The sequence below is a fragment of the Ceratotherium simum genome, chromosome 40 (assembly GCF_057802395.1).
Source record: "Ceratotherium simum simum isolate JZ-2026a chromosome 40, ASM5780239v1, whole genome shotgun sequence".
Lineage (NCBI taxonomy): Eukaryota > Metazoa > Chordata > Mammalia > Perissodactyla > Rhinocerotidae > Ceratotherium > Ceratotherium simum.
This window is the reverse complement of record NC_141939.1, coordinates 15,179,375-15,205,897: the sequence shown is the minus strand read 5'-3', so window position 1 is coordinate 15,205,897 and position 26,523 is coordinate 15,179,375. Positions and strand designations below refer to the sequence as shown.

Genomic DNA, 26,523 nt, shown 5'->3' with positions numbered 1-26,523 from the left:
ACACCTGCTTTTATTAAGGCACTCTTAGTGCTAGGGCTGCAAAGAGCTATAGAACCCAAACTCATTGTCCAGGCCCACAAAGATCACCAAGCTTCAACACTGCCTTCTTCTCCCACTATTTCCCATTTCTCTGCTGACGTCTAGTACTCCAGCCATTCAGAACTTTTGTAAACAATTAGAATACACTGTTCTTTTTCCCAATTCTGTTTTCTCACGTTACATCCTCTCCCTCCAGCATTAACTGAGGTATGATTGACAAATAAAAATTAGATATATTTGAGGTATACAAAATGATGTTTTGATATATGTATATATTGTGTAATGATTACCACAATCAAGCTAATTAACATATCCATCACTTCACATAGTTACAATTTTGGGGGGAGTGGTGAGAACACTTGAGATCCTAATAGGTGTGAGGTGATATCTCAGTGTGGTTTTGATTTGCATTTCTTTGATGATCAGTGGTGTTGATCTTTTCATATACCTGTTGGCCATGTGTATGTCTTCTTTGGAAAAATGCCTATTCAGATCCTTTACATATTTTTTTAATCAGGTAAGTTTTAAATTTTGATTATGTCCTGTTTATCTGTTTTTTTTTCCTTTGGTTCCTTGTGCTTTTCATGTCATATTTAAGAAAACATTGCCAAATCCAATGGCATGAAGATTTATGTTTTCTTCCAAGAGTTTTGTACTTTCACCTCTTATGTTTAGGCCGCTGATGCACTGTGAAGGTTCATTTCTGGATCTTCAATTCCATTCCCTTGATCTATACTTCTATCCTTATGCCAATATCACACGCTACTCATTACTGTAGCTTTGCAGTAAGATTTAAAATCAGGAAGTGTGAGTCCTCCAACTTTGTTCTTTTTCAAGCAAATTTTCGATATTCCAGGTCCCTGGCATTTCCATGTGAATTCCATGTGACCAATTCCATTGGTCAATATCTATACACTTAAAATGAACCACATTATTGTACTAAATAAGAATTCCTGTAGTAAGTTCAAACTAAACTGGATTTCACTAGTAACTTAAACACTTTCACAAAGCGTTTGTGAAATTGATCAGCTTATCAATTTCTGCAAAAAAGCCAATTGGGGTTTTAATAAGGGTTGCGTTGAATATGCAGATCAATTTAGGAAGTATTAGCATCTTAAGTCTTCCAATCCATAAATAAGTATGTCATTCCACTTTATTTAGATCTTTTTAATTTCTTTCAACAATGTTTTGTAGTTTTCAGAGCGTAAGTTTTACATTTCTTTTGAAAAACTGATTTCTAAGCATTTTATTCTTTTTGATGCTACTGAAAATAGAATTGTTTTTCTTTCTTTTTTTGGGGGGTGTTTGACAAATTTATTGGTATTTTAGTTAAAGACATTCATCTCAGTTATTTGGCCCTCCCACCTTGACCTTAGGTTAATATTTCATTTGAGTTAAGAAAAGAATATGTAGGAGGGGGATGTTATTTTAACATAAACAGTAAAATGGACAAAATGGAAAGTTTGCTTATATTAAAGCAAGTTAAATTCATGTATTTTGATAGAATTAAATCATTTAAGTAAGAACTAATACTTCTATATACATTTCCATTGTTTTACTTGGGGCTTACTCTAAACTTAAACGCAAGTGAACCAAGTGTTAGGAATATACACAGGCTACTTCTCTGGAGTTATTACCTATTAAAGAGCTCAGCAAGTAGTTACCACCCAAAAACAGTCTGAAGCTGCCTCCAAATTTAACACTGTAGGAGTTTTCAAGGCAATCATTATACTGTATGTTTCTTTTATCTGTGACTATACTTTTAAAGATGTGTTTAACTATCACATTAAAAAAAAAATTCATAGACGGGACTGGCCCCGTGGCGTAGTGGTTAAGTTCAGCACATTATGCTTTGGTGGCCCAGGTTTGCAGGTTCGGATCCCAGGCACGGACATATACCATCCATCAGGCATGCTGTGACAGTGACCCACATACAAAGTAGAGGAAGACTGGCACAGATGTTAGCTCTGAGCTAATCTTCCTCAAGCAAAAAATGAGGAAGGTTGGCAACAGATGTTAGCTCAGGAATAATCTTCCTCAGCAAAAAAAACAAAACAAAAATAAAAACCCCACAATCCTTTAACACAGATCTAACAAAGTATATGTAGTCAAAGATTCCATAAAATATGCTTACAGATGCATTTTCTTTCCTTCAATTTTCAGTACCTAAAATGTGCTTTTAAGAGGCCATTGGTCAATATCTATACACTTAAAATGAACCACATTATTGTACTAAATAAGAATTCCTGTAGTAAGTTCAAACTAAACTGGATTTCACTAGTAACTTAAACGCTTTCACAAAGTTACAGAAACTGCATCTTTATTATTTTCCATCTTCATACAATGTTGCACTCTTTCGGGGGTATTTATACCTTTAAAAAATAAAAAACAGCCAAATATTTAAGTATTATGTACATTTAAATTTTCAGTGGTGGTTTATATTTTAAAAGAAACAGCTTCCTTATGATTTCCACAAGTTCTGGTGGAAATGAGTACAGAAACTAGCTAAGAAATATGAAGAGAACCACATTCAAAATACTGATTTACTTTGGTAACAAATGGTTGCTCTTTGAAGGCTAGTGAAGGTAGACAAGACACATTAAGGTGAAGTGGGCTATTTAAAATACTCAACAGTTTACATAAGATTTTAAAATGTTTTTTAGAAAGAGTTAAGCATCTGTGTCCACTCTCAGCAATGCAGTACCAGGTTTATGAAGACTTGAAACAAAACTAATGCCCATTAGGAAAAAAGCTGTATTTTAATTTTATCTAACTTACTTTCAGTCACTAGTCCAGTAACATTTTCCTCCCAGTACAATACTCCCTCCTCTCTATAAGGCTGTTCCTGGGAGCCAGACAGTTTAGGTAAAAAGGGAGTTAAGTTCAAGAGTAATTGCTTGCAGTTTAAATAGACGATAACTTTCTGCTTTTCTCTTAGTGTGCTAACAGTTGTGTCTAAAAAAATATTCAGGGGCCAGCCTGGTGGCATAGCGGTTAAGTTCGTGCAGTCCACTTCAGTTGCCTGGAGTTCACGGGTTCAGATCCCAGGCGCAGATCTACACACCACTCATCAAGCTATGCTGTGGCAGCATCCCACACACAAAATAGAGGAAGACCAGCATAGATGTTAGCTCACGGACAATCTTCCTCAAGCAAAAAGAGGAAGACTGGCGACAGATGTTAGCTCAGGGCCAATCCTCCTCACCAAAAATAAACAAATAAATATTCAACTCTTAGGTACAATTTCTGATTTTTTAAATTATCTGTAACCTTTGGAAACTAATCACATGAAATTACAAAATTAGCAACTGTCTTGAAATATGTATATAAAACATAAATTACCGCTAATTTCAAACTCTCATTATTAGTGTACCACTCAATCAAAGAAAAAAAAACGGTAGCTCAAAAGATAGTCTTATACCATTCTTTAAAAAAAGGAAACTGTTCCTTTTAGCTTGACACCCACCCCACACCCCAAGTTCAAAACACATTATTTAATGTCTTGGTCAGGACATCTCCAAGATGAGATTTTATATTTAGCTCCTACAGCTTCTGGTTATCAGGAGACCCATGCTTTCCTTTATTGAAGCAGGTTGGTCCTGCTTCCTACCCCTTCCAATATTCTTCATCCTCATTTTTGCTTCTGGAGGCATTTCCTCTGGTTCACCATCTTTAGCTTCATTAAAACCTGCTGCTACTGAAAGGGTTTTTGGAGCAAGAGTTAGAACAGGTTCTTTAGGCTTACTTGATCCAAATTTGGTGGATATGGCTGAGACTTTCTTTGTCTGACTACCTACGGCAAATCCAAAATGGAGATCTTGACAGGCTTTGTTGACAGCTCTGTAGCTTCTTCTTCAGCTGATCGCCTCTCAGCGCTGTGACTGATCTTTTCCCCTCCATTACTGGAGAGGACAGTCTTAGTTTTCACTGGTTTTTCTGCTTCTTCTTCAGGTCCTCCAGCAGCTCCGGCTCGCTGTAGCTTCTCAGGCTTCTCCTCTCTCGCCCTCCCATCTCCCATTTTCCCCACCGTAGCCGGAACTGTTTTCTTAAATTCATCTTCAAATTGTTCACTGATAAGTGTATAAATACAAAATTGATTTTTTGTATATCTACCTTGTATCCTTTAACCTTAACTTGTTTATTAGTTTTAATAGTTTTTTTAGTGAATTCCTTAGGGTTTTATATAAACAAGATCATGTCATCTATATAGTTTTACTTCTTCCTTTCTAATCTAGATGTCTTTTATTTCATTTTGTTGACTAACTGCCCCGGCTAGAACCTCCAGCACAATGTCGAATGAAAGTGGTAAGAGTAAAGATTCTTACCTTGTTCCTAATCTTTGGGACAAAGCATGCAGTCTTTCATCAGTAAGTATGATGTTAGCTGTGGATTTTTTGTAGACATTTTCTATCTCTAGTTTTTAAGTGCTTTAATTTAAAGTGCAGGTGTGCTGGATTTTTTTTCCTCAAATGCTTTTCCTGCATCTATTGAGAAAATTATGTGATTTTTGTCTTTTATTCTATTGATCTGATGTATTACATTAATTCATTTCTGGAGGTTAAGCCAAGCTTACATTCCTGGGATAAAACATACTTGGTCATGGTATATAATTCTTTTTATATGTGGCTGGATTCAAGTTGCTAGTATTTGGTTGAGGATTTTTGTGTCAGTGATCATCAGAAATATTGGCCTCTAGTGTTCTTGTGATGTACTTGTCTGGTTTTGATATCATGGTAATATTGGCCTCACAGAATGAGTTGGTAAGCATGGCCTCTTTTTCTATTTTCTGGAAGAGTTTGTAAGGAATTGGTATTAATTCTTTAAATGTCTGGTAAAATTCACCAGTGAAGCCATATGGGTCTGGGCTTTTCTTTGTCGGTAGTCTTTTGATTATTAATCGCCTTACTTGTTATAGGTCAATTTAAATTTTCTATTTATTCTTCAGTCACTTTTGGTACTTTTTGTCTTTCTAGAAATTTGTCTATCTAACTTATCTGTTTTATTAGCATATGATTACTCATAGTATTCCCTTATAAATCTTTTTTTTTTTTTTTGTGAGGAGACCAGCCCTGTGGTAACATCTGCCAATACTTCTCTTTTTTTGCTGAGGAAGACTGGCCCTGGGCTAACATCCATGCCCATCTTCCTCCACTTTATACAGGACAACGCCACAGCATGGCTTGCCAAGCAGTGCGTTGGTGTGCGACCGGGATCCAAACCGGCGAACCCCGGGCTGCCAAAGCGGAGCGCACACACTTAACCGCTTGTGCCACTGGGCCAGCCCTGATCTTTTTATTTCTGTATGGCTGATAGTAATGTCTCTTCTTTTATTCCTGATTTTAGTAATTTTAGTTTTGTCTCTTTATTTGGTCAATCTAGTTACAGGTTTATCAATTTTATTAATCTTTTCAAAGAACTAACTTTTGGTTTTGTTGATTTCTCTATTGTTTTTCTGTTGTCCATTTCACTAATTTCTGCTCTAATCTTTATTATTTCTATCATGCTGGCGTTAGGTCTAGTTTGCTCTTCTACTCCAGTGTCTTATGGTAGAAGGCTACATTATTGAGATCATTCATCTTTTTTAATATAGGCATTTACAGCTATATATCTCCAAGTATTGTTTTAGCTGCATCCCATGAGTCTTGGTATATTGTTTTCAGTTTTCTTCACCTTATTTTCTAATTTCCCTTGTGATTTCTTTGTTGACCAATTGGTTGTTTGGGTATGTATTATTTAATTTCCACATATTTGTGAATTTCTCAAATTTCTTTCGTTGATTTCTAATTTTATCCCACTGTCAGAAAACATGCTTTGTATGATTTATTAGGTCCTGGCATATGGGCTATGCTAGAAAATGTTCCATGTGCACTTGAGAAGAATGTATACTCTGCCATTGTTGAATAGAGTGCTTTTGGATATCTGTCTTGTTAGATTCTGATTTGAACAAACTAAATATACAGAAGAAACATTTGGGGGCAATCTGGGGAAATATGTATCCATATTTAAAAACTGTTAATGTTGTTGAAAAGTTAATGGTGTTAGGGTTATATAAGAAAATGTCCTTATATTTTATACTTGCATACAAGTAAAATGGTATGATGTTTCCAATTACTTTTGAAATACTTAAACAAAAGAAAAAACCAAATGAAATAAATACAGAAAAATGTTATTTGTTAAATACAGATGATGGGCATTTGGCTTCATTATAGTAGTCTCTCTACTTTTATGTATTTTTGAAACTTTTCATAAAAGTTTTTTAAATGCATTTTGTTTTAGTTTAACCTAAGTTCAACTGTTAGTCATAGATTTAAATAGGAAGATCCTATCTTTTACATATTTTTATATCAACGTTCAAATTACCTTCTCTTTCATACATTTCATACTAAGACCTCTAAACCCCCACAATTTTTTACTGATAGCTATATTCTGAATATTTATAACAGAAATAATTAACTTCAAACATTGTATTTTAATAGGTTAGAATTTCTAGGTTACTTTTTTTCTGGAATCAATAGATACTGGGAAACAATACTAAAGGCCTCATTTTGGGTCAGCTTCTCAAAACGTGAATGAACTTTACAAGAATAGAATCAGGATGTCATAAGCAGTTATTTTTAAATATACAAAATAATCAATTACCTAGCATTCAAGATGTAAGTAGAAATGGGATAATAGCTAGTGCACAGAAAATACGCAATAAGAGAGCTGACACGAAATGTACTGATACCAAAGGTCTCAGTCCTAAAGAGAGTTCAATAATTCTTGTAATAATTTTTTAAAGGCAACCTACTGCCTTTCAACATGGAGAAAATATCCACATTTGTCAAATACTAAAAAGAATAGAATTGAATGAATATTTGTGAGGTAAAATAAAAAGATAAAGTAGTTGATTGAATGAATGAATGGACAGATATAGACAGAGAGATATGGCTTTCTTAGGGACTTGTACTTATGACAGTCAGCTACCACATGAGTTTCAAAGCTACTTAAAACGATTATTTCATTTTCTACTACTATTTTAACTGTGCAGTCTAGATAAGACTTTTGTACATCATTGAAATTTAAATTTAATGTCTTAATGGATAGCTGGTTATATCAACCTTAGAGAAAAATTTTGATTGACAAAGGCAATAAAGAATGAATAGCTAGCCACTCACGGAAAATTGTACTGATGCTTGTAACCTTTATAGAGAGACTTATTCGATTTTGTTTTTTCATCATGGATTATTAGAGATAAGACAGTAGAAAGTCCATGGACTAAAAGTTTCAGATCTGCCATTTCTTTCCTAGCCATATAAACCAAGAAAATCTCAAAACTCTCTTAATGCTGTTTGTAAAACTGGCATAGTAGCTGCTCTGATTACCTCATAGAAACTGCTGTGCGGTTTACATGAAAAACTATATGTGAAATCATTTTTAAAACTATGAGCGACTATTTAATCTATTTTAAAAATTATACACAAAAAAGAATTTTCAAATCTCTCCTGTAAAAGATCAGTTCACAAAAAATATATTTGAGCTTCTAAAATAACAAAGCAAAATTGAGGTTGATGGGTACGGGGATAAGATAATATTCCTGCCTCTGAGGACCTTCCAGTTTAGCACAAAGGAGGAAAAAGACAAAAAGGAACAAAAACAACCATTACGTAGGGCTCAATTCTGTATACGAAAAATAACCTGATTTTTAAAGAACCAATCATATTTTATCATGAAACACTTACAAGTGGAGCCATTAAAGGTAGCCCGAGAGAGATGCCACCTACTATCACCTCTATCATTTACCTTATTCTGGAAGGACTATGTAAAGTAATAAGAAGATTCTGTCTTTTATATATTTTTATATCACTTTCAAAAGTGATGAGAAAATGGAATGAAACGTTTAACACTGAAAAGCAGACAATATTTCCATTAATTCTAAATAATGTGATTGCTTAACTAGAAAACACAAGGAAACTATTTAAAAAATTATCAAAACTAATGATTTCAATAGTGTTCAGTTGCTAAAAAACATAAAAAGCAAAATTATCTTCCAAATACCATCAACATCCAATTTTAAAGAAAGAAAAAAGATCCAATTCACAATACTAAAAAAGTTTCCAAATCTGGCAAAATAAATAAAAAAGGAAACGTAAAATATACATGTAGAAAACTACAAACTTCATTTAAGAACATAAAAAACTAATTGTATAAAAAGGATGAGAAGACTTATTATAAAGATACCAAATCTAACTAAATCAATGCAAAAATTAAATGCAATAACAATAAAAAAAATAAAGTCTTTTAAAAATTATATTAAAATGAACATTTTAGACAACTAAAAATTTCTGAAAGAGAATAATCAGAGACTTCCTTTACCCATAAGTAATCATACATTAAAGTCACAATTAATCAGAACACTGTGGTAGTAGTGCAGGAATGTACAAATCAATGGAACAGAGGAGTCACCACAAAAACAGACCCACCTCATAAGTACATTTCACATATGATAAAAGGATCATTTCAGCTCAATGGGTAGAATAGGAGTTACTCCACAAATATATCAGGACAACTGGTTTACCATTAAAAAAAAATGACAGTGGATCTCTACCGTACTCCTTACAGCAAAATATATCATAGATGAATTAAATATTTTAAAGTTAACCATGAAAACATGGAAAGCCTAAAAACATAAAAAACATAAAGTTAAATATTTACCAAATGTTGGGGCAAGGAAGGCCTATTTTAAAGTTGACACAAATGGTAGAAATACTAAAAGGAAGGATGCAGATTTAACTATATAAAAATGTAAAACTTTTAAACATCATAGAATACTACTCATTCTAAACTTCATATGGAATCTCAAAGCACACTGAATAGCCAAAAAACAATCTTGAAAAAGAAGAACAAAGCTAGATACTCACATTTCCTGATTTCAAACTTGCTAAAAACTACAGCAATCAAAACAGTGTGGTAGTGGCATAAAGACAGACATATAGATCAATGGAATAGAGAGCCCAGAAATAAGCCCTCATATACCGGGTCAAATGATGTTCGTTAAGGGTGCCAAGACCACACAATGGGGGAAAAACACAGTCTCTTCAACACGTGGTGCTGGGAAAATTGGATATTCACAGGCAAAAAATAAAGTTAGACCCTTATCTTATCCCAGATACAAAAATTAGCTCACAATGAATCAAAGACCTAAATACGATAGCCAAAACAAACAAACAAACAAAAATAACTCTTGAAAAAAAAAACACAAGAGGCGGGCCGGCCCCGTGGCATAGCGGTGAAATGTGCGTGCTCCGCTGCTGGCGGCCCAGGTTTGGATCCCAGGTGCGCACCGATGCACTGCTTGTCAGGCCATGCTGTGGCGGCATCCCATATAAAGTGGAGGAAGATGGGCACGGATGTTAGCTCAGGGCCAGTCTTCTTCAGCAAAAAGAGGAAGATTGGCGGATGTTAGCTCAGGGCTGATCTTCCTCACAAAAAACAAACAAACAAACAAACAAAAACACAAGAGGAAAAGCTTCAGGACAATGGATTTGGCAATGATTTCTTTGATATGACACCAGAAGCACAGGCAACAAAAAAAAATAAATAAACTGGACTTCATCAAAATTAAAAACTTTTGTGCAGCAAAGGACACAACACAGTGAAAGAGCAACTCACAAAATGAGAAAAAATATTTGCAAATCATGTATCTGATAAGGGATTGACATCCAGAATATGTCAAGAACTCCTACAATTCAATAACAAAAAACAAAAAACTGGATTAAAAAATGAGCAAAGGACTTGAATACGTATTTCTCCAAAGAACATACACAAACGGCCCATAAGCACATTAAAAGATGCTCAACGTCACTAATCATTAAGGATACACAAATCAAAATCACAATTATATACCACTTCACACCCAAGAGGATAGCTACTAATAAAAAAAAACATAGAAAATAAATATTGGCAAGGATGTCAGAAATTGGAAACCTTATGTATCACTGGTGGGAAAGTAAAATGGTGCAGCTGTTGTGGAAAATGATAGGGCAGCTCCTCAAAAAACTGAACACAGAATTACCACATGACCCAGCAATTCTACTTATGGATATATAATCAAAAACATTGAAAGCAGAGTCTTGAACAGATATTTAAACACCCATTTTCATAGCAAGATTATTCACAATAGCCAAAAAATGGAAACGACCCAAACGTTTATCAATGGATTAATGGGTAAACAAAATATGGTAAGTATAGAGAAAGGAATATTATTTAGTCTTAAAAAGGAAAGAAATTGGCACACACAACAACAGGAATGAAACTTGACACTACAAATGAAATAAATGTCAGAGGCAAAAGACCAAATATTGTATGATTCCATGTATATGAGATCCCTAGAGTAGTCAAATTCATAGAGATAGAAAGTAGAATGGTGGCTACCAGAGGCTGGCGGCAGTGAGAAGGGTGGTGGTGGGGTACTGTTGTTTAAAGAGTACAGAGTTTCAGTTTGAGAAGATGAAAAAGTTGTGGAGATGGATAGTAGTGATGGTTACACAACAATGTGAATGTACTTAATGTCACCAAATTTTACACTTTAAAATGATCAACATGGTAACTTTTATGCATATTTTACAATAAAAAAATTTTTTTTAATCTGATAGGAACTTTCCAAAAAAGCAACTGGGATACATTTTAGCCAGGATTCTGTACTCTAAGAAGGGCCACTCTAAAATTTAGTCTACCCACTTTCTAAAAGATTAGACAGCTACAGTTTGACAGAGTTTGACAGATAGCTTGGGAATAAAGCCAGAAAATGTTCTTAGTTAATATAACAATTCTGACAACTCGATGTCAAATTATCATTGTAAGAAAGAAAAAAAGGAGGTATCTAATATAAAAGAGAAGATATCTAATATAAAAATCACCAGATAAACTCAAAAATTTAAAGGACAAATTTTAAAAAGTGCTTTTAGAAAAGGTTCACAATTCCTTCTTTTATCATCCAAGAACAACATGAGCCATTATTATGTATAGTAGAACAAAAGAATAGGCTGAATCTTTTGAAAAATTCAAAAGAAAAGAAAGGACTTCTATATTTATATTTGGATTAAGATTATAGGAAAAGGCCTAGTATTTAGAGTGTTATCAAAAATAAAAATGAGACGAGGAAAAAAACATAAAACTCCAGGAAGAAGTAACTGAAACCCAAATATTTAAGAGTACCTAGATCTTCTAAATAAACTCACTTTTCATAGATCAATGGTTCTCAAACTTTAGCATGCATCAGAATCACCTGAAGGGCTTGTTATAACTCAGGTGCTAGGTCAGCATCACGGCAGAGTGAGCTTTCCCCGTAGACTCTCCCGTCCTAAGATACAACAAAAAGGACGTTCATATACCAACAGAGGACATTCACACAACACAAAAGATGTCTGAGAGACCCACACAGCCTTACATCTGAAGGTGGAGGTGCTGGAAACCCTGGAGGAAGTGGAAGGAGGTAAGGAGAACTCCTCTCCATCCCCAGTGGCAGCAACTCCAGGTCTGTGTGATTCTGAGAGAGGGGGGAGGGGTGGCCTTCCATGGGAAAACTTTTAACTTCCCAAGTTCTCTCACGGCCCATGGGGAAATCCCATACGGAGGGGACGGAACCATTGCAGGGGTATCTTCATCAAGCTAGCACCCCAGGAGAACAGAGAGCAGAGAGCGAGAGGAGAGCAAGAAGCCCCCAGGATTGGGCAGGGGAAGGAAAGCACTCCTCCCCCTGCATGGCAATCCAGCACAACCAGTCGGCCAGAGTGCCTGCGGATCACGGTGGGCTCAGAATACACAGCTCTTGACCCCCATCCAGTGGCGGCAGGTGGAAGCTGTGACCAGATATTTTCAGCATGAAGAAAAATAAACACATGCCCTCAAGCAGTATGCAAAAATTTATTAAATTTCCAAACCAGAAGGAAAATGACAAGCACCCAGAAATCCATCCTGAAGTCAACAACGAAATTTATAACCTAAACCACAGAGAATTCAAAATAGCTATCATAAAAAACCTCAATGAGTTACAAGAAAATACAAATAGACAATTCAATGAAATCAGGAACTTGTTCACAAAAGAGACTGAAACTGTAAAGAAAAACCAATCAGAAATGTTGGAGATGAAAAACACAATGGAGGAGATAAAGAAAAATTTGTAACCTTTAAAGAACAGAGATGACAAAATGGAGGAAAGAATTAGCAATATAGAGGATAGGAATGAAGAAATGCTCCAGATGGAGGAGGAGAGAAAACTAAGACTAGCAAAAAATGAAGAAATTCTCTGAGAAATATCCGACAATTAGGAAATGCAACGTAAGGATTATAGCTATTCCAGAGGGAGAAAAGAGGGAAAAAGGAACAGAGAGCTTGTTCAAAGAAGTAATAGCTGAGAACTTCCCAATGTGGGGAAGGAGCTGCAAATACAACTGAATGAAGTCAATAGATCTCCTAAATATATCAACGTAAAAAGACCCTCTCCAAGGTATATAGTAGTAAAGCTAGCCAAACTCAACGACAAAGAAAAAAATTAAGGGCAGCAAGACAAATAAATAAATAAAATAACGTACACAGGAATTCCTACCAGGCTCTCAGCGGATTTCTCAGCAGAAACTTTATAGGCTAGGAGAGAGTGGAATGACATATTCAAAATTCTGAAAGACAAAAACTTTCAGCCAAGAATATTCTATCCAGCAAAAATATCCTTCAGATATGATGGAGAAACAATAACTTTCCCAGATAAACAAAAGCTAAGGGAGTTCATGGCCACGAGACCCCCACTACAAGAAATGCTCAAGAAGGCCCTCATGCTTGGGGAAAAAAAAAACAGAAAGGAGATACAAAGCTTTGAGCAAGGAGAAAAATAGGTAGACAAAATCAGAACAATTGCAGCTCTCTATCAGAATAGGTTAGCAAACACTTAATTATAACATCAAAGATTAAGGGAAGGAAAACACCAAAAATAAATATAATCCTCATCACTTTAACCACAAACTCAACATGAGATGGAATAAGTTGTGACAAAAATAACTTAGAAGGCGAAGAGGCAAGGGATGGAATTGACTTAGTCTAAGGAAATAAGAGGCCATCAGAAAATGGACTACCTCATCTATGACACTTTCTATACAAACCTCATGGTAACCACTAAACAAATAATCAGAACAGAGACACAGATGATAAATAAAGAGAAAATGAAGAAAACCATCATACAGAACTACAAAACTGAATTGGTAGTCTGAAACAGACGGGACGAGAAACAAAGAAAATGCAGAAGAACTGGAAAATGAGAAATAAAATAGCAACATTAAGCCCTCATATATCAATAATCACTCTAAATGTAAGTGGATTGAATTCCCCAATCAAAACACACACAGTGGCGGGATGGATTAAAAAACAAGATCCAACAATATGCTGCCTCCAGGAAACATCTCAGCTCTAAAGACAAACACAGGCTCAGAGTGAAAGGATGGAAGACAATACTCCAAGTTAATGGCAAACAAAAGAAAGCAGGTGTTGCCATACTTATATCAGACAAAATAGACTTCAAGATAAAACAGGTAAAGAGAGACAAACAGGGGCAATATATAATGATAAAAGGGACACTCCACCAAGAAGACATATCACTTATACATGCACCCAACACAGGAGCACCAAAGTACATAAAGCAACTATTAACAAACCTAAAAGGAAACATTAAAAACACAATAATAGTAGGGGATCTTAACACCCAACTTACATCAATGGATAGATCATCCAGAGAGAAAGTCAACAAGGAAATAGTGGACCTAAATGAAAAACTAGACGACATGGACTTAATAGATATATAGAGAGCACTCATCCAAACACAGCAGAATACACATTCTTCTCAAGCACGCCTGGAACACTCTCAAGGATAGACCATATGTTGGGAAACGAGGCAAACCTCTATAAATTTAAGAAGATTGAAATCATAACAAGCATTTTCTGACCATAATGCTTTGAAAATAGAAATCAATTGCAAGAAAGAAAGTGGGAAAGTGACAAAGATGTCGAGACTCAACAACATGCTACTGAACGATCAATGGATCATTGAAGAAATTAAAGGAGAAGTCAAAGAATACCTGGAGACAAATGAAAATGAAAATACACCATACCAACTCATATGGGATGCAGCAAAAGCAGTCCTGAGAGGGAAATTCATAGCAATACAGGCTCACCTTAACAAACAAGAAAAATCCCAAATAAGCAATCCTAAACTACACTTAACAGAATTAGAAAAAGAACAAACAATGCCCAAAGTCAGCAGAAGGGAGGAAATAATAAAAATTAGGGCAGAAATGAATGAAATTGAAACCTAAAAAACAGTGGAAAGGATCAATGAAACAAAGAGCTGGTTCTTTGAGAAGATAAACAAAATTGACAAACCCTTAGCCAGACTCACCAAGAAAAAAAGAGAGAAGGCTCAAATAAAATTAGAAATGAAAGAGGAGAAATTACAATGGATATCACAGAAATACAAAAGATTATAAGAGATTACTATGAAAAGCTATATGGCAACAAATTGGACAATCTAGAAAAAACAGATAAGTTCTTTGACTCATACAACCTACCAAAACTGAATTAAGAAGAAACAGAGAACCTGAATAGACCAATCACAAGTAAAGACATTGAAACAGTAATAAAAAACTCCCAAAAAATAAAAGCCCAGGACCAGATGGCTTCTCTGGAGAATTTTATGAAACATTCAAAGAAGATTTAATACCTATCCTTCTCAAACTATTCCAAAGAATAGAGTGAGATGGAACACTTTCTAACACATCCTATGAGGCCAACATCACCCTGATACCAAAGCCAGACAAGGACAATACAAAAAAGGAAAATTACAGGCCAATATTGCTGATGAACATAGATGCAAAAATCCTCAACAAAATATTGCCAGACCAAATACAGGAATACATTAAAAAGATCATACACTATGATCAAGTGGGATTTGTAACAGGGACACAGGGAGGGCTCAACATCCGTGAATCAATCAATGTGATTCACCACATTAACAAAACGAGGAATAAAAACCACATGGTCATTTAAATAGATGCAGAGAAAGCATCTGAAAAGATCCAACATCCATTTACAATAAAAACTCTCAATAAAATGGGTATAGAAGGAAAGTACCCCAAGATAATTAAGACCATATATGACAAACCCACAGCCAACATCATACTCAATGGGGAAAAACTGAAAGCCATTCCTCTGAGAACAGAAACAAGAAAAGGTTGTCCACTCTCGCCACTCTCATTCAACATAGTATGGGAGGTTTTGCCTCGAGCAAAGGGGAAAGAAAAAGGAATAAAAGGAATCCAAATAGGCAATGAAGAAGGGAAACTCTCGCTCTTTGCAGACAACATGAATTTATATATGGAAAACGCTAAAGAATCCATCCGAAAACTATTAGAAATAATCAACAACTACAGCAAAGTTGCAGGGTACAAAATCAACTTAACAAAAATCAGTTGCATTTCTATACTCTAATAATGAACTAACAGAAAGAGAAGTCAAAAATACAATCCCATTTACAATCACAATAAAAAGAATAAAACATCTAGCAATAAATTTAACCAAGGAAGTGAAAGACCTATACAATGAAAACTATAAGACATTACTGAAATAAACTGATGATGACATAAAGAAATGGAAATATATCCCAGGCACATGGATTGGAAGAATAAACATAGTTAAAATGCCCATATTACCTAAAGCAATCTACAGATTCAATGCAATCCCAATCAGAATCCCAATGACACTTCACAGAAACAGTACAAAGAATACTAAAATTCATATGGGGCAACAAAAGACCCCGGATAGCTAAAGGAATCCTGAGAAAAAAGAACAAAGCTGGGGCATCACAATCCTTGACTTCAAAATATACTACAAAGCTATAATAATTAAAACAGCTTGGTACTGGTACAAAAGCAGACACACAGATCAATGGAACAGAAGGGAAAGCCCAGAAATAAAACCACACACCTATGGACAGCCACTCTTCAACAAAGGAGCTAAGGACATACAGTGGAGAAAGAAAAGTCTCTTCAACAAACGGTGCTGGCAAAACTGGACAGCCACTTGCAAAAGAATCAAAGTAGACCATCTTCTTTTGCCATACACAAAAATTAACTCACATGGATCAAAGACCTGAAGGTGAAACCAGAAACTATAAAACTCCTGGAGGAAAATATAGGTAGTACACTACTCGTCATCAGCCATAAAGGGATCTTTTCGAATTCCATGTCTACTCGGACAAGGGGAACAAAAGAAAAAATAAACAAGTGGGACTTCATCAGACTAAAGAGCTTCTGCAAGGCAAAGGAAACCAGGATCAAAATGTAAAGACAACCCACCAGCTGGGAGAAAATATTTGCAAATCATATATCTGACAAAGGGCTATTCTCCACAATATATAAAGAACTCACACAACTCAACAACAAAAAAACAATCCAATAAAAAAATGGGCAGAGGACATGAAGAGACAGTTTTCCAAGGAAGATATACAGATGGCCAATAGGCACATGAAAAGATATTCAACATCACTAATCATCAGGGAAATGCAAATCAAAACTACACTAAGATATCACCTTACACCCTATAAGATTATAGTTAGAATGGCTATAATCACCAAGACAAAAAATAACAAATGTTGGAGAGGTTGTGGAGAAATGAGAACTCTCATTCACTGCTGGTAGGAATACAAACTGGTGCAGCCTCTATGGAAAACAGTATGTAGAGTCCTCAAAAATTTAAAAATAGAAATACCTTATGATCCAGCTATTCCACTAATGTGAAATCAACAATCCAAAGAGGCTTATGCATCCTTATGTTTGTTGCAGCATTATTCACTATAGCCAAGAAGTGGAAGAAACCCAAGTGTCCCTCAACTGATGATTGGATACAAAAGACGTGGTATATATATACAATGGAATACCACTCAGCCATAAAAAGAGACAAAATCATCCCATTTGCAACAACACGGATGGACCTGGAGGGTATTATGTTAAGCGAAATAAGCCAGAGAAAGACAAACACCACATGATTTCCCTCACATGTGGAAGATAAACTAACACAAGGACAGAGAGAACAGTTTGGTGGTTACCAGGGGGAAGGGAGTTTGGGGGTGGGTGCAAGGTGTGAAGGGACACATTTATATGGTGACTGACAAACTATAATGTACAACTAAAATTTCACAATGTTATAAACACTGTTATGACATCGGTAAAGGAAAAAAAAAAAAAACTCAGGTGCTAAGATCCACCATTGGAGTTTCTGATTTAGTAGGTCTAGATGGAAGTATAGAATCTGTATTTCTAACAAGTTCCCAAGTGATGCTGATGCTGCACATCTAGGGATCACAATTTGAGCACCAATGGTCTAGATAAATTACATCTTAAGATATGATAGTGTAAGTAAAAGCTTTGTAGGAGAAGTGATTCCTAATAGTTAAGCTTTGAAGAATGAGTAGGTAATTGTCAGACAGACAACTAGTAGGAGGAGTAGACATGATATGCCTTAGCCGCTGAGTATGTCTGAAATACAGAGTATGAGTGAGGTATGATACGAGGGAAGGTTGGAGTAAGGCAAGAGTGGAATCACAGGGTATTCTATAGTCATGTGGAAGAGTCTGAATGTTGTCTTACCAAGAGGGAGACAGGAAATAGTTTTAAGCAAGGGATCTACATTTTATAACGTTCACTTTGGCAAAAGTGCTGAAGATGGACTGGAGACCTAAAGCGGAGAATGAAAGGTCAGGCAGGAGTACCTTAAAAGTCTAGGTGATGGGGTGGGAATGGAAGCAAATGGGTAGAGTGTAGGTGAAAGAAAAATATAGTGGTGGCCATGAGTTGATAATTAGTATTGGAGTAATGGCTGTTTTACTTCTGTTTTAGAAATTTACCATAAGAAGAAAAAGAAAAGGTGTGGGTGAGAATGGATGACAGCCTGAACTAAGGCACTGGCAGCTGGAATAGAGAAAGGATGAAATATGTGTGTTATTTAGAAAGGAGATCTGACTAGGATTGTTCAGCACAAGGATGTGTAGGATGAGGAAAAAGAAGAGTGGAAAATTACTCCTAGATTATTGGCTTGGCTAACTCCCAGGGGCTTGGGTAATAGGTAACAAAGTCCTTTACTACAAGAGGAAATACAGGAGAAGGACTGGGTCTGAACAGAAGGAAATGAGCCTGGTTTGGGATCCAGCAATACAAGAATGCAATTTCTTAATAAGCAAGATGGAGATAAAAACTCAGAAGTCTGAAGAATATACGTGACATCAAAGCCCTAGAACTAGATGAGGGTACTCTGGGAGAGTGTATAGCCCAAGATGAGGGCAAAGGTCAGAATCCTGAAGAAAATACCAATATTTAAAGAGTAACAGCCTAAGAGTACCTTACATATAAATATTTGTTGAATGAATGAAAAAGTATAGGACTAGCAAATAGTAGAGGATGATCCAACAGAACAATCTGAAAGGAACTTTCCTGCTATGACCTAGGAGGAAAACCAGGGGACAGTGATAACACCATTCCTAAGGCAGGAAAGTTTTATAACAACCCAAGTGGTCAATAGTGTAAATGGTGTAAAAAGGTTATCTTACAAGAGGATATAAAAGAGTTCACCGGATTTGCTAAAAAGAAGCTGTCTATGGTGACCACTACTAAGTAGTTTCAGTGAAGAATTTGGGACATTAGCCTAATTTCACTGAATTTGATATAGAATGCAAATGATAGTACAACACAGTCATTAATAATGATCTGCAAAGAATACTTAATGACATGAAAAATATTTATATGTGATAAAGGATGGTCAGGGATTGGTGGAATTATTAAATTTCTTCTTGTACTTCTCTATATTTTCAAAATGTTTTACAAGGGACATATCTACTACTTTTAAAATCAGGGAGGGAAATTACCTTAAAAAAGAACAAACTTGTGGTTTTCGGTCCAGCACGTAAAAAGCTTAGAAGTTACCACTCCTATCCACACAAGAACAAAACTGATCAAACTGAAAATAACTCCTCTTAGATCCATCAAAGAATTGACATTAAAGGGCAAACTACTGCCCCAAAAATTGGAGAGAGAGGCAAATACAAAGAACCACAGCTTAACATACAAAAGTCCAGGTGCAAAAACATCAGCTGGAATCAGTACTGGGGTAGGAAAACTTAAATTGTAATTGATGAATTGCTGTTATGCCAGATGTTATATTCTTTTTTTTTTTTTTTAAACCATTTTTTTTTTTTTTTAAGATTTTATTTATTCATTTTTTTCCCCCAAAGCCCCAGTAGATAGTTGTATGTCATAGGCTCACATCCTTCTAGTTGCTGTATGTGGGACTCGGCCTCGCGTTGGACGGAGAAGTGGTGCCTCGGGGCGCTCCTGGGATCCGAACCCGGGCCGCCAGCATCAGAGCGCACGCACTTAACCGCTAAGCCACGGAGCCGGCCAGATATATTCTTGGTTAGTGGTTTTTTCATTCTATCGCCTTCAGGACTGCAAAGTTTCTGCTGGGAAATCCGCTTATATTCTCATAGAAGCTCACTTGTATGTGAAAAGTTGCTTTTCCCTTGCTGATTTCAAGACTCTATCTTTGACTTTTGGAGGTTTGATTATAATCTGTCTCAGGGTGGGTCTTTTTAGGTTTATCCTATTTAGAGGTTGTTGAGCTTCCTGAATTCGTATGTCCACTTAGTTCTCAGATTTGGGAAGTTTTTGGGCATTATTTATTCAAAAAATCTCTCTGCTGCTTTCTCTCTTCTCTTTCTGGGTCTCCCATAGTTTGTATATTAGTCTACTTAGTAGACTTGACAATGTCCCATAAGTCCCTTAGTCTCTCTTCACTTTTCTTTTTTTTTCTTTTTGCTCCTCTGACTTGATAACTTCAAATAACCTGTCTTCATCTTTGCTGATTCTTTCTTCTGTCTGATCAAGTCTGCTGTGGAGCCTCCCTAGTGAATTTTTCAGTTCAATTATTGTATTCTTCAACTCCAGAATTTGGTTCTTATAATTTTTATTCGTTGATATTTTCCATTTGCTCATGCATCGTTTTCCTGATTTTGCTTAGCTGTATATTTGTGTTCTCTTTTAGCTCATTTAGCATCTTTAAAAGAGTTTTTAAATTCTTTATGCAGAAGTTAAGAGATCTGCATTTCTTTATGGTCAGCTTCTGAAGCTTTGTTTTGTTCCTCTGATTGTTCCTTTTTCTTGGTATCCTTTGTGATCTTTTTTTGATTTGGGCATTTAAAAAAACCCACCACTTTTATGATTTTATGACTGACTTCATGCAAGGGAAGACCCTCACCAATCAGCCCTGCTAGCAGTTCTGGGACCTCTCAAAACTTTTCTATGGATGTGTCTTCACTGGGATTGTGTGTGCTTTTAACTGTCTTAATTTCTGACGTGGCTCGTCTATTTCTTCTCCTGAGCCCGTAATCTCTTTCTCCCCCTGGCATCTGCCTGTGGAAGTGCAGATCTATGCAGCTCAAATGTACTGCGGCACTCACATCTATTTTCTGTGGCTTCCAAACTATGCCACAGTTCTTGTCAGCACTCTAAGTCAGACGAAACAGAAATCAGTCCTGCAGCCAGCCCCAACAAGCTAAAATGTTGGACACACAGTCCACTCATGTTTCTTCCAAAGGGAGAAGCCATGGTGTAGGGGTGTTTCCTCCTGACTGCACTGTGCTATGCCGGAAGGGGCACAGGCATTCAAAATTCCAGAAACTTTCCTACCCCTTTTGATAGAGTGTCTTCCTGGTCATGTGTTGGCCCGAGTGCTGCAGCTTCTCAACTGGTCTCTAGTATTCTCACAAACGTGTTCTGGTTTGCACAGTATTGTTAACTCGGTGTCTCCATGGAGGAACAAGGGCCTAGCCCTTCCTCGTCTGCCATCTTGTTGACATCAATCTTCTACAGATATTTTTTCAACCATTAGTTAGTTGTAACACATCTCAGCAGATTCCACTTTGGGTTGCAATGAATTACTTTTTTCTCAATTTCTTTGAAAACATTCCACCTATCTGTTTTTGAGTCACACAAGAAATTCAGTCTTATAAGGTATACCCAGTTTGATCATCTACCTAATATACCATATTTAGTCCCCAATGGCTTTTTGTGTTTTTAAATATTAATTCCATCCTCAAATGATAATGGTTCACAATTGTGATAAAATATACAACAAAATGTGTCAGAAGTTTCCAAAGATAATTTGTGAAGAGATTATTTTGCAAAAATATTTTGAGTTACACTAATATTCTTAAAATATATATAGTGGTTGGCAAAGTGATTCATACAATAATGTTGTTACAGAAAAGTTTCAAAAAAAAGGCTGCATTATTTTAAAATCCCAAATTGTATATATTCCTTAAAAAATCTCAATATTTGCTTGTGTTGGCCACAAGTATATTCAATTAAGTAATTAATTAATTTGATACTATTTATCCTTCTCTTTTCTATTAAGAAGGCTATTCATAAGCTTTAAGATCACTTTACCTTTATTAATGTATTAGTGATCATAATTGAAAATAATATTTTAGTTAAGGATCTAGGCTCAACAAAAATTAGTCTACAATAAGTAAAAAAAAATCCTGTATTTAAGGATGATTAAAAAGAATGCTGTGCCAAACACATGCTAAATATTCTTCTCTTCTGCCATTAATCTGATATAAAAACAGAATATTACACGATCCATATCCCATTTGTTAAAATTGCCAATTTTTAGCCTTAATATCCTAAGACTGCCCTATTACATCCAGTTCTAACCAAGAGAATTTCTGTACATGACTTTAATACTGCAGGTCCTCCTAATTAGCAGCTACTTCCAAAGTAAGGCTAGATATAGACAGAACAGTTGATATAGGTGCTAAAAGAGACAAAATTCTAAACAAAGGTTTATTCGTTTCCTATTGCTGCAGTAACGAATTACCACAATCTTACTGGTTTAAATAACACAAATTTATTATCTTACAGTTCTATAGGTCAGAAGTCTGATTTGAGTCTCAACTAGCTAAAATCAAGGTGTCAGCAGAGCTGTGTTCCTTTCTGGAGGCTGGGGAGGATCCACATTTTTGCTCATTCAAGTTGCTGGCAGCATTCACTTCCTTGTGGTTGTAGGACTGAGATCTCTGTTTTCTTACTGACTGTCAGCTGAGGGTAATTCCTAGCTGACCCACATTCCTTGGCTAATGGCCCTCTTCCTCCATCTTCAAAGCCAGCAAGGATGGGCTGAATCTCTGACATACTCTTCTGCCTCTTTTGTCTGGTTTAAAGAGCTCATGTGATTACTGGGCTCACCTAGCTAATCCTTTTTAATATCTATTTGAAGGTCAGCTAAATTAGTAATCTTAATTCACTTTTGCCATGTGTAACATAACTTATTGACAAGTCCCAGGGATTATGATATGACCATCTTGGGGGCCATTATTCTGCCTAGCACAAAAGGCATTTAGAAGAAACATTTTAGGTAAAGATGAAAACTGAAATAATTTCCCAAAATGAAACCCTGGCCTATATTTAATAATCATGAAATTGTTTCCGAAAACATTAAACCAAACAAACAACTTTAGATGTCTATTCTTCAAAGTTTTAATGTATTTCTTGTGACATATAACTGTCAATCTCTAATGACCATTTATACTAACTAGAAATCATGAGTACCAATATCCAAATTAATGCCTGTAATTTAACAAATAGTCATTTCTCTTTGTTAATGAGAAGCCTCTTGAAAACAGACTTTTTATCCCATCACGACAAAAGGCAAAATAAAATTATTTTAGTGGGAATTGAATCCTAAAATGGTGTGTATCAGGAAGTGTTCATACCAACTGATTATTTGCCCAACTCTAATATACAACTAACTATTTTGCCCTTCTTGGAGTAGGCTTTTAGTTTCTGATCCCCATCATGTTAAGAAAAATATAAGTATGAATTAATTTTAATTAAGTCTAAAATAAATATTTTCGAAAATGACCACTGGTATGGTCAATTTTCTTTTTCTTTTTTTTGCAAGGAAGATTAGCCTTGAGCTAACATCTGTTGCCAATCTTCATCTTTTTGCTGAGGAATATCGGCCCGATATCCATGCCCATCTTCTTCCACTTCTACATGGGATGCTGCCACAGCATGTCTTGACAAGCCGTACGTCAGTCTGCGCCCGGGATCTGAACCTGCGAACCCCAGGCCACCGAAGCAGAACGCACGAACCTAATGGCTATGCCACTGGGCCGGCCCCAGTATGGTCAATTTTCTATCAAAAATACTTTCAATATTTTTTTCTCTTTTTTAATCTTCACATCTACTCAGTCATATATTTCAATTAAAAAACAAACCTTCAAACACTTCTCCTGAATATCACTTCTCTCAGAAGCAAATTTGAGTAACGACTTTTCACCATCAATTCCATATTCTTCATTTTTCAATTTGCTAAGGTGGTGATCTGAAATCCAGTCCATGAAGACAGTTAAAAGTTCATAAACTTGTGCATTAAGTGGGACCTACATGTAAAAAATTAAATCACACATTTATTTCAGTTCACAACCTCATGAAAACTTACAAAGCAAGCTTTAAATTTAGTAAGTGATTATAAAATAATTTACCTAAAGCACTTCACTAAAATATATATTGAATGACAACGCATTTCCAAACAAAAGAAATTTCAAATCAAATATCTCCAATTAACGTTAGACACATGTTAAACGCTGGCTGCGAGAAGGCTGGAAAACCCATCACAATAAAGAAATTGAAAGAGCTGCACCTTATTACTAAAATAGAGAATTTTCATGAAAATTCTTTTTCCAATTTTGATAACACAGAAAAGTAAAATTGGCCTTAACTCAAGAGGATGAACCACCATAACTAAAAGATCTTAACAAATTTAAAGGTTTCAAAAGCTAAACATTCTCCATTATGGAACTTCATATTTTCTTCTTCCCAAACATTCAATAAAGAGGATATGAAAATTTTTTCCTGGAGACCTTGTTTTCTGAGAGTCTACCAAAATGGGAGGGGAAAAAAATAAGAACAAAATGCCACAAAAAAATAAGAACAAAATGCCACAAAAAAATATATAAACTCAGACTGATTTTAGTAACCCTTAAAATCACTTTTGGTCAATTTAATTCAACACTTATCACACACCTACCTTAGGCAGGGAACTATGCTAGGTTTAATTAGTTTTTTAAAAATTTGAAAAGACAGAGAAATATAAAAGCAAATTAATACAAAGGCAACATTAAGCAGATAACTTGGTTATGTTTCCAAGAGAAATGAAAACAGATGTGCACAAAAAGCCTTGTACACGAATATTCTTAGCAGCCTTATTCATAACAGACAAAAACCAGAAACAGCTCAGGTGTCTATCAACAGAAGGATGGATAAACAAACTGTGATATATTTATACAACAGAACACTACTGAGAGAAACAAACTACTGATACAGCCAACATTATGATGAGCAAAATAAGCCTTACACAAATGAGTACATACTGTACAATTCCATTAACCAAAGTTCTAAAATAGGCAAAATTAATTTACGGTATTAGAAATCAGATCAACAACAACTTCTTGTAGGAAAGAACTGGGAAGCAACATGAGAGAACTTTCTAGGGTGATGGAAATGTTCTATATCTAGTTGTAGGTTATATGAGTGCAGGCATTTGTCAAAACTGATCAAACTGTACACTTAAGGATCTGTGCTTTATGCTACTATACATAATTTATACCTCAAAGTAAAAAAATTCCTAGAGAAAAAAAAAATGAATGGAGCCCATTCAGAGAAGCTTTGCAGTCTTGATAGAAAAGTAACACTGAAGGCTTGTGGTCTCTCGAAACACAATGAACAATAAAGCTGTTATTAAGCTTAAGTTTCTGTGATTTGTCAGTGTTACTGTGCCTGAAACACTGCTGAAATACTCTGATTTGTTTTGCAAATAAAAGCATATTTGAAATATTATACAGATATTTCTCTGTACAGGAGTTACTATAGTTAATCTTTTCATACCAAAAATAATGTTTGCTAAATGTAAGAAAAAGATTAAAGAACAAAGAGAAAATTTCCTGGCTTTCCATTGGAGAAATTTTCAATCATATCATACCTTATAAGTTTTTGAAACTAGTACTTTTTCTTGCTTTAAACTCTTCATTTCATGAGCAGCATGGGAATTTCCTTTCAATCTCTGTATGGTCATAAACTCGTATTTCCTCTGCAACAGTACATATTCATGAATTAAAGAACAATTACACTAAAAGTGAGAAAATCCAAAGACAAGCATTTTAAAATTCACTTGTGTTCCAAGAGAAGAGTAGGCAACTTACCTGTAAATTATCTAAACGAGCTTGAACTCTTTTAGCCTGAATCTCCATCTTCCTGTTTTCTTCACTTACTTCATTTAACTAAAGTAGGAAAATGTTAGATATTTCAGTATAAACTTTAAGCTCATTTCATACTAAAGGTTTCCCAAATCTACTATCTTATCTAGTCTGCATAAGCAAGCGCCGTAACAAAATAGAGGTAGCATTCATGATTAAAGAAGATTACAGCTAGAATCATCATTTGTCCCTAAAACATTAATGGTATCTAAGGAAGTTTACTTCATTCTATGAAAATTTTGCAAGTCTCCTAACATCTTACAAGTATACATTTTAAGGAGAAATGTCTTTCAATTGAACTTTTTATTTAACTACAATGTACGTAACAGAAAAGTGTACAAATGATTTAAGTATGCAATATAATAAATTATTGGGATTGGATTAAATGTACATATTAATTTGGGAAGAACTGACATCTTTACAATATTGAGTCTTCCCATCCATAAACATAACACGTCCTTCAATTTATTTAGGTCTTTATTTTCTTTTAATAATGTTTTATACTTTTCTGTGTACGTTTTGCACATCTTTCTTGAGATTTATTCCCAGATAGCTAATGTTTTTTGATGTTACTACCTATGGTATATTTCAGTAAATAACATTTACTATTTGATTATTGTTGGTGTATAGAAATACAGTTGATTTCTGTATATTGAACTTACATCCAAAGATTCCCCTAAATTTGCTTAATTCTAACAACAATCTGTATACTTGTTCGGGTAACTATGTACATAGGTACATAATCACGTCATCTGTGGATGATTTTTCTTCTTTCCCGATCCTTACTTTTTTTTTTCCTGATTGCATTGACTAGGACTTTCAGTACAATGTTCAACAGAAATAGTAACAGTAAGCACCTTTCTTTTGTTCTGATCTCAGAGGGAAAAGATTTCAATAACTTACATTAAGTATGATTTTGGTTTTGGATTTCTTCTTGTAGATATTCTGAGGTTTTTTCTTTGTTTTTGTAGATATTCTATTAGAAGCCAGCCCCGGTGGTCTAGCAGTTAAGATTCATCACCCTCACCACCTTGGCCTGGGTTTGTCTCCCAGTCAGGGAACCATACCACCCATCAGATGGTTATCATACTATGGCG

At 35.3% G+C, this 26,523-nt stretch overlaps 1 protein-coding gene and 1 pseudogene across 6 annotated transcripts in view; both read right to left on the bottom strand.

The window, feature by feature from the left end:
• The window catches only part of CCDC138 (coiled-coil domain containing 138), a 103,342-nt gene that overhangs the window by 55,125 nt on the left and 21,694 nt on the right, over window positions 1–26,523 (bottom strand). For all 6 annotated transcript variants that reach the window (XR_015550329.1, XR_015550330.1, XR_015550331.1 and 3 more), the window contains exons 8-10: window positions 25,373–25,450; window positions 25,153–25,260; window positions 23,390–23,554 (exon numbers count right to left, since the gene is read on the bottom strand). Coding sequence is in view for 3 of the 6 variants with exons in the window: in XM_087426343.1 (XP_087282469.1) it covers window positions 23,390–23,554; window positions 25,153–25,260; window positions 25,373–25,450 (351 nt within the window). In the remaining 3 variants the exon portion in view is untranslated. The remainder of the gene's footprint in view (window positions 1–23,389; window positions 23,555–25,152; window positions 25,261–25,372; window positions 25,451–26,523) is intronic.
• On the bottom strand, window positions 1,535–6,022 carry LOC147912078 (PEST proteolytic signal-containing nuclear protein pseudogene; annotated as a pseudogene).